At 41.3% G+C, this 9,530-nt stretch overlaps 1 protein-coding gene and 1 pseudogene across 1 annotated transcript; both read left to right on the forward strand.

The window, feature by feature from the left end:
- Positions 1 to 1,588: 1,588 nt before the first annotated feature.
- Positions 1,589 to 2,834, forward strand: LOC109474413 (annotated as a pseudogene).
- Positions 2,835 to 5,504: 2,670 nt separating this feature from the next.
- Positions 5,505 to 7,735, forward strand: LOC109475031. Its single transcript, XM_019775575.1, has 4 exons — positions 5,505 to 5,651; positions 6,078 to 6,256; positions 6,446 to 6,506; positions 7,007 to 7,735. Exons 1-4 carry the CDS (start codon positions 5,505 to 5,507, stop codon positions 7,697 to 7,699), a joined length of 1,080 nt encoding a protein of 359 aa, XP_019631134.1. The 3' UTR covers positions 7,700 to 7,735.
- Positions 7,736 to 9,530: the final 1,795 nt, after the last annotated feature.

Raw genomic sequence — 9,530 nt, forward strand, 5'->3', positions numbered from 1 at the left:
TAAAGATCACGGATATGACGTATGACCACCCCCTCCCCCTTCCTCGATGTAATATTTCCAACAAGTTCTATCGACAAAATGGTCAACTATATTGTTTTTGAATTATTTATCTAGTATAAATCGCATGCCATAATTGCATTTTTGTTGGAATTAGAGAATTCTCGAAAATGGGGTACCTTCTATTGTTCTACCTTCTACCAAAGACTCTCCTACTCGCACGGTCGCATTACGTAAATCCCCTTCTTGCGTCATATCCGATCCATATCCGTGATCTTTATTAGGCATTATGGGAAGTGAGAAATTGGTGAATACAATATATATCAAGCACTTGTCTTGAAAGTTCATCTGTGTTGGTAGAAGTCATTATGAAACAATTTTGAACTGCAATTTCCAACACAAGAAATTTGACTTACCCAAATGTTCGACTGTACAACTTTAGTCTTTGTCAAGATCCACCGTTTCCGTGACGTCACGCAGATAACACACGTGACTCCGTGAGCAGTGGAACGTAGGTTGCAGAAAGTCTGTGGCGCCCCCCGTCTCTGTTGAGGGATGGTTGTAATGCCCTGATGTAGATGGCCTCTTTAACCCCATGTGCAGGATGCAGTTCAAACTCGTTTCATAATATCAAACTCTTGTTTTGTTTGTTTGTTTGTTTCGCATAACCGGTAAACCGCCTTTAGGCGTAACATACCAGTTTTGTACATGAAAGTACATGTACAAGCTGCGTAAGACCGGACTGTAAGTTTTGAACCACTCACACCGGGAAGATCCCCTACTCTTGTCGATAAGTGCGGTGGGTTCTTTAACGTGCATGGGGTGTGGCTCTCCCAAACACGGGATCTCCATTTAACGTCCTATCCGAGGGACGTCCCTAACCGAAGCTAGGTACTCATTTCCACCTGAGTGCCCCTCCCAATTAGTAAGGAACACATTGTGTTCCGTTGGTTACCGAAACCATTGGTCATATGTTAACTTACAGCTGTAACTAAACCAATTTAAACTTTTTGAAAGACGCTTTAAAATGATTCATCGCAAACCAATTTAATTATACAACAAACCAGTTAGACAACATTCGCTGTACGTTTGTACAATCCTAAGGTACTAAATCACTTGTATATGTTTATACATTTTTGTCCCGGTTAATTCAAATACAAACAAGATGAATTAACAGTATGGGTTGTTGCTTTCTAACCTAAACAGCATAGAATTCAATAATGAAAGTTTATCTGTAGTTACATGCTTAAAGTTAAAACTTTTATTTCAACACAAAAGGTAAACGTTAACGTTTTCACCGAGAGCTTTGGACCAGTCACTCTGGTCTTCCTCAGTAGACTGAGTCAGTGAGACTAGTCACGTTGCCTCACTTGGCCGCGACGGGGGCCGACACTGTTTACCAGATACCTTAAACCCAGTGGTGACGTCACACTTCAGAGAAGCCACGTGACTAGTCTCACTAGGTCAGTCTACTGAGGAAGACCAGAGTGGCTGGTCGAAAGCTTTAGGTGAAAACATTGTGCTGGAACAAAAGTTTTAACTAAAACAACATGAAATTCAGTGTACATTTCTATTCCGCTTATAATAACGGTTTCTATTAGATTTGATTGAGTTCAAGGGACCGATCGGACCAATCGACAGTGGCGAGGGGCGCAGGCGCCGTAGAGAAGCCACACACTGGAGCCGTGTGGGCCGTGTGACTAACCTGGTGTACAAGGTGGCTGTTGCGGGTGGAGAACAGTACTTTGCTTTTACTTCTCCCCACTTCGACATTCTGTTAGAAAACGACACTCTTGAGGGTAAGTAGTCATCTGATATTAGGAATAGTTTGTTATATTGACTGAAAAATGTAGAAGAAATAATGTCAATTAGTCTTAGCAAGGGGTTACAACACAATAAAGCTACTTGGTCTTAGCATGAAAATTCATCTGTAATGGTAAAATACATTATGACGAAAAGGCTAAACTTTATGCCAGCACTAAATAAATTGGGACGTTTGAGACACGTGATTGCAGTTGAGGGTCATACGTATACGTGCCAGATAACCTGAGTCAAAATTCTGGATTCAGAACTCGATTTCTTTGCAAAAGGGGTGAAGGAGGCGGTGTATATTCTGGCTAACTGCCCAAAGCTGAACAGAGACGGGGGGCGACACAGATTATCTGGTACGCATGGCTCTCTAGCTGCTGCAATCACGTGTTTCCGACGTCACGTCCCGGAAGCTGCAGTAGACGGGTCCATTCCGTGAACAAGGCTGACGGAGTGAGCCGAAAAGTCCCGATCTAAAAGTGTTGGAACATAAATTTCTAGCCCTTTGATACTAATATTATTAGTAGGCCATATGTACTCACTCAACCAGGAAACTTCAAAGTCTTGAAACTGTTTTCCATGCACCAATATCATTCCGTAGCCCCTGTTCAAAGTCTGCAAGAAGATGTGGAGGGGTTTCCTACGAACTACCCTGGTACAACCGCCGAGGCAATGCCGTCACTGGTACCGCATTTCCACGACTTGCTCGACAGCTTTAACTGTAGCAGCAACGGTCCTATAACTGTAACCTACCACGTGGAATTGACAGTGTATTACAGCTAGACGAAAACTGGTCTATCGTTCAAAGGTACGCGCTGGAGTACGAACCCGGAGGTGCTAGGAGAGCCATAAGTTTTAGGATACTCGTTGAAGCCTGGCTTGGTTTCAGAATCTTTGTTCAACTCATCATATACTAATAAACTACGCCGTATGTATACAGATAGAACTTTATTGACACGACAAAAAGTACAGTAGATATACAGACAGATATACATGGGTACAACGAAAATATGCTACGTACAGAACAATAGGTGGGTCAACTAATACTACTTGTTCTAAGGTTTAAACATTCTTTGATATATTTACCTATTTGTATACAGTAAGGGTTATTGCCTTCTAGGATGAACTATAGCATGAAATGTAACAAATTCTGTTGAGCAGGCGGAGAGAAGGTTGAACAGCTTTGTGTGTTTATCGTTATATAGTGTACAATTAAAAAAATGTTGTTCGTCTTCAATATCATTGGGACAGAATGGACAAAACCTCTGGTCGCGAGGGATTTTTTTATATCTTCCTAATTCTATATTCAATTTATGGCTAGAAATTCTCATCTTTGTAATCGATCTACGAACTTCAAAATTGTGTATTTCAGAAAGGTAATTTTCTTGTCCGTACATCTTCTTTAACATCGAGTAGAGAGAAAGTTTTGATATACACGTACAGGCGTTGAACTCTGAAGACTTTCAGTGGGGTGCCCTCTGTTTGTTTGTTTGTTTGTTTATTCGCACATGTTAACAAACAAATAAAAGAAATAGAAATTTACATGAAAGAAAAACAATGTGCAGGAGGGGGTAGGAAGCCTTCAGGGCCCTGCTACTTCCTAACTCAATTAACAAATGATAGTTATGAAATTAATCTGATAATTGAAAAAGAATTAACGGAAAAGTAAGAAAAGAAAAAAAAAATAAATGAATATCATGAGACTAATATAATAATCGAAAATTGATTAACAGAAACAAAGATACAGCAAAGGAAACTAATACATTCAGATGGTTTAACAAGGTATGTCATTAAATAGAAAGAAGATTTTACAGAACCGGAAACCATTAACTTGTTATACTGATAACACAACTGAATTATTAGATAACAAAAATATGAAATGAACATATTTAGGTATATACAAAATGTAGTACCAGTACATCTTGAACAGGCTTGGATGTTTGAAAAGAAGAGTATATCTTAAACATGAGGAATATAATTATCATCAGTGAAATAAAGGGGTAATTTGACAATATTATATTTGGCTATATATGTAACGTTATATTTATATTATATAACATATATATATAGCTTTAGCCTGTTTCTGTGGCATACTGGTACTGGTACATATCTTTGTAGCTGTCATGTAAATATAATATAATATAAATAGCCGCAGAAATCTAAGGATTTCTAAAGAAAACTGTCAACCATGTTTGTTTACATTCTGGTAGTTTATGGTGGTACCACCACAAAATGAGTGCGCCTCGTGTAGGCTGTTTTGGCGCCAACTATAGATGTCAGAAATCTGTAATAATTTCACAAATATGTTGAAAGGTGGAAGTAAAATACAGTCACATGGTGATTTCTTTCAATTAAAATATCTCAAGTTTGATGCAAAAATGTTACATACTAATAGCCCCTTCCAGTCGAAGGGCCAACGGTCGAATATTCTATTCCACTTCCGGGGTTTTCTAAAACCCGGCAGACTGCTCTGGGACCGAGAACAGCGTTGGCGGATGAACGAGAGCAGATATTAGCGTCCGACTTTAACCCTTTCTTCCCAGAAATAAACAAGACAAGGCCGGTTATGGCGGTGAAATCTTACTTACTGAAAGATAAGGATCAATTTGAGATAGTTTTTGCGGCTCATTGACCGATAGTTTACATCCGATAACGCTGTGAACTTTTGGGTGTGAGTTGAGGGGTGTTGTGGTAACCCTGACTTCTATTTTGGTTCTGCGCTCTCACCCATCTTTTCGGCATCCAATTGTGGTATAAAAGTACAGGGCAACTGTTGCAGAAAATGCACAGAAAGTTTCGTTTGGGATCATATAGGAGGTTTTAGGTTATTGTTGACCGATTGGTGTTGAAATTTATTTCTGCGACCCAGGCGTGGTGCCTGTTCCATGATTTCACAATCACAATAAGTTTGGTATCATAGGAAAGGAAATTTCATAAGCGTTTTAATGATATATGATACATTGAAATTGATAAAGAAACAATGGAAATATGATGGAACAAAGTTGAGTAATCCAAACTTTTTGCGCCAAGTTTAGTTCCATGGTTACCGCTGCAGAGCGGCCGCGTTCCAACACCGGGGCGCTGCGGTCTAACGTTCACTGGTCTATTTTGGTCCCGCGGTATCAGTCATTAACAGCGTGTAACTTATCAATCTATATATGAAAATAAATCTCGTCTATTTTGGTTCTGCGCTCTCTCCCATTAAAAACGGTATCAATCTATATATCAAATTAAAGCTCAGATTTTAGGGAATCAGCACACACAGTTTCAAGAGGGATTATCAATCCTATCTGCTGAAAGCAACCGTACAAACATGGCCGTAAAATTAGCAGATTTCAACGCACAATTACTACAACTTTTATTCATCTCTAACAAAAATCTTTAACACGGTCGGACTCGTCAAAGCCTTGTCCTTTTGCTTGCCAAAATTCAAAAAGAAACACCGAGCCATGTTTTTACCACGCGTGTAAACGTTAAGGGTGTTTTCACGGCGGAAGCCCCCCGCGTCAAAATCGCGCTTTTACAAAATAAGCGTGTTCTAGAGCATTGGCCCTTCTGCTTCAACCCAAATGGTATCTTCTTCACCCGATTTGACCCCACGAAGCCAGCGCATTCGAACTACGTTCTGTTCGAAGAATTACGTTCTACGGTTCGAACGTTCCAGCTGACGTTTTGCCCAAACCGTGAAAAGAGTCAAGATGGCAACCGTTGAGGCTACTACCGCCGATGTTCCCAACAAAAAGACTTCACACAAGACCCTCTGGCAGTGGGAGAACACAACACGGCGGTTAGGTTTCCTAGCTTTCATGGGAGTGTCGCCTACTGTGGACAGGGAGACGGTTCAGGTAGGAGTACACAGTTTTCGCCCTATGTGGATTTCTATAGTTAAGGAGCCCAACATATGGTGAGAAGGTTCAACGCTGTAAAATTTATGGTAGGCTGCACGTACAAGCAAGTTACAAACATTCAATGTTTGGGTTAAGGGTACACCCTACAAAATATGTGAAAATCAGCTCAAGTTTGTCGGCTCGTTCTCCCATAAAACGCTTTTATTTGGCGCTTTGCGGGGGTCATGTGAACTGCAGTCTACTATGTCGTAACAAGAACCTAAAATTTAATGCGTTCCTCTACAATTCAGCATAGTTTTCACCTCGCTAATCTGCAAGAAAGAACATCGAAAGCTTTCTCAAGTACTGTGCCGCACTACTTTGTGCCCGGACTACTTTTGATTATGGGGCTCGTCCATAAATACTGTGTTCTGTGACCTTCAGGGGCTGTACGAAGAGGTGGAGAGAACGGCCGAGGAGTATGTAAACAACATCTCCGTGGATCCTGTGCCCTGGCGCGGTGGAGAACGTCTGAACAAGCGGCACTTTGGAACTGTAGTTGAGGCCCTGGCCGCTAGTCCTCACGGTCTACTTCGACCTCAACATATCCTACAGTTTTTCAGGTAAAGTGAGTTTATTTCATCGATGTATCACAAGATTCTTTCCTCAGAACGGCATAAACCCCCCACCCCAACGTAAATAATGACTACTGTTACAACATTAAAATCAATATATCATATGTGATTAAACATGATTATATGTAAGTAAACCGGATTTTGTTCAAGGAAATTTGCTTTCCCTGTTTTATTCAGGAACCGCTACCCAGACCTCTGGCGACAGACAGGTAGAACTGCAGCAACGGCGGCAGTTGTGGTGAGTACGAGTATTGTAAATTCCTTACTTCCGGTAGAAAGGAAATATGTTTTTTTTTCGTTAAAACAATTCTGTAGAATAGCAGTCATGAAATGTAAAGGCCTATCAGCAGGGATGAAACCACCATGAACGTTTTAAAATTGACAGTGCATGTATTTACTTGTATTATCGCGAGAAATAGACTAACGAACATAACGGCAAATATTCAACAAAGCTATCCCTGTATTTAACAATGAAAGCTCTCTCTCTTTCTCAGTCTACTGGAGTACGAGTCTTTAGATTATAAGATATTCACTCAATAAGGACAGTCCGAACTTTTCAACGTCGATTTATGTCACTTTAGATCGATGAATTGACCTGAAATTTAGGATTCGTAAATGGGGGAAACAACAGCCTCCACATTGAAATGCCTGTGTCATTTCGTGATGTGTTGTCTTTTAAAAATGTTCCATCTATTCTCCATGGATGTCATCTATATTACTACACTCTTAACCTTCCAGAAAGCCATCCATGTTGTCCTGTCAAGTCGCAAGTTATTACAAGTCGAAGCGGACGTTGACCCCGTGACGTCAGACCGTCGTGTCGTCTTCTTCGCCATCGACTACCAGAGTTACCCAGACGCCCCCGCGCCAGGCACGGCCCTCCGAACGCCACAGGATCATGAAGACGACTTGGGCGGGGATGAAAATATATCAACTTCCGCCAGAGGGCGTCGTGACACCGTCAGTTCTCTCTCTGATGAGTCTGGTGCTCATGACAAGACCCCGCAGAAAGTCCACCTGGCGAGGTCTATTCTCAGGAGAGCGTTAGAGGAATCCAACGGACAGAACCAAAATAACGTTCCGCAAGGAAATATCAAGCGGCGGTGGCAACAAAAAGGAGTCCAACTGAGCCCTCGTCACGGTAGGAAAGGGACAAACCAGTACGAAGTGGCAGACCCGAACACCCCCACTTGTTCTGCTGATGGTACAGTCAGCACCAAGGACGGGGACAACAACAGACGTTGGCAGGAGTATTGGGGCCGGTGTCTGGAGCAGGAGGCTCCCACGTACGCGTTCGACCTGGTCGGCTACGTGTGTGAGGAGCGGCTGTCACGTGGATTCTTCCCCAGGGTCGTCAACGTTTTCCCGCGGAATTTACTGCGAACTGCCGAGCAGGCTGTGACGGAATGTCTGGCTAATGTCGAGCTGTAGAGCCTGGAAAACAACGCCTCCTGGCGATTTGTTTGAGAAGCACAATCAACCACAATGGTTAAGTTGTGACATGACGGTACCAAACACAGTCAGTTTCTGTTTTTCCCCCTCAAGAAATTTTAGTGTTTTGTACTGGAAATGGAAAGACATGATCCCATTGAATGCACTAACTAGTCTTATTCACGACATTTCAAACTATTGCCGCTAGTGGGCACTTTTGTTAGTTCAAATGTGCAAATCAACTGATCATTACTAACTAAATCTAATGTACATGTATTGCACAACGATTGTTCAAGGTACAGCTAGTGATCTTGACTGTTATACATTCATATGCATACTGTGAGATCTAGACTATTCTATCTTACAAAAGCTTTCTAGTGTATGCGATCAAAATATGCTTTTACAACTGTAGGTATAATTTCTAGCATTTAGGCATGTTTGTTTGGAATATTTTCAATGCAGCAGTTTAAAGAAATTGGACTTTTTTCAAGGAATGAGAGCACAGTTACAAAGTGTATGCTGAAAGTGCGAGCAAAGTTCTGGGGGTACATGTTAAAGGTACCAAATATTAGGTAATAAGGCGTTTCCATAGTTGTGTCTAAAAGGGATTTTGTTAGTCTGAAACTACATGTAGTAGCAAAAAAAAACCTCCAGTTTTTCACAATTTTAAAGCTGTAAATGCCAAGTGGTTCTAGGGGTGCCACTGCCTATGGTTTTTCTCGCCATTTCTCGCCCAAATCTCGCGATATTTCATTGTTTGCGCTTGGGCCCTTGCTTTCATGATCAGTATACTTTGGACACCAGAGTAGTAAATAAAAACCAACAATCATCTCTTTTCTTGCTCAACACATCATCCTTGAATTGCTTGCTTCAGGTCTTGTCTTAGTATTTCCCGACACTTTCCTCGACATGGCATACTTTAGTAGAGCATCCTACTGGCTGTTTTCTTTGTTGTCCCGTAAATTATGGTCATGGATTTTTGAGGCTTCTTTATTCGTTGCCTTTAAGTTAATAATGTATCCAAGAATTCATGGCTCAATGAAATATATCATCCAGGTGTTTCACAAGGTAAGAAATATTTCTGTCAGGTCTATGAATTTTGGGGGGCTTATCATCCAGTTGCCCGAGACATCAACAATGAATAAAGACTTGTGTCGAGTCGTTATGAATAGACCTGAATCGTGAATGATGGCTACAAAAATCGCAACAAATACATATTTACACAAAATAAACGGTAAAAGATATAACGATAAAAGTATATGTCGCACGTTCTAGTTTAGACATAGTAAATTATGTCAGGAGTAAAATGATGACAATTGGGTTTGAACCATATACTGTGTAATCACCCTAAGCCTTGTTTCAGTGACCCTAAATTAATATGTAACGTGTCTGCAAATTACAATTTTGCAGAAGAAAGTCTGTGTGACTGGTTGCAATACTAGGACAACGTTAAAGGTACAGGCCCTTCTGGAGGATCTGCTGAAGTCCTCTGGGTTGAACATGACGGTTGAGTCTTACCACGTCACGTCCAGACAGGCCCTGAAGTCGGCTGACTTTGGCGGGGCTCGGTACATCGTGGTGTGTCCGACTCGGAACCAGATGAACTCTCAGATGTTGTTAATCAAGCAGAGTGGAGACTTTGTGAGTGTTAGATTAAAGTATTTTCAAATTCAAATTGTCAGACGTATCATTCCTCACGTTTCCCGTATGTTCTGCACTGCATCGAATTCAATATCAGAATTGCAGTTCACTTAACTTGAGTGTAATTGAGTTTTGGAGAGAGAGAGAGGGGGGGAGAGAAAGAGAGGGAGGGAGAGAGAGAGAGAGGGGG

The sequence above is a fragment of the Branchiostoma belcheri genome, unplaced genomic scaffold (genome assembly GCF_001625305.1).
Source record: "Branchiostoma belcheri isolate BF01 breed outbred unplaced genomic scaffold, Haploidv18h27 scaffold102, whole genome shotgun sequence".
NCBI lineage: Eukaryota > Metazoa > Chordata > Leptocardii > Amphioxiformes > Branchiostomatidae > Branchiostoma > Branchiostoma belcheri.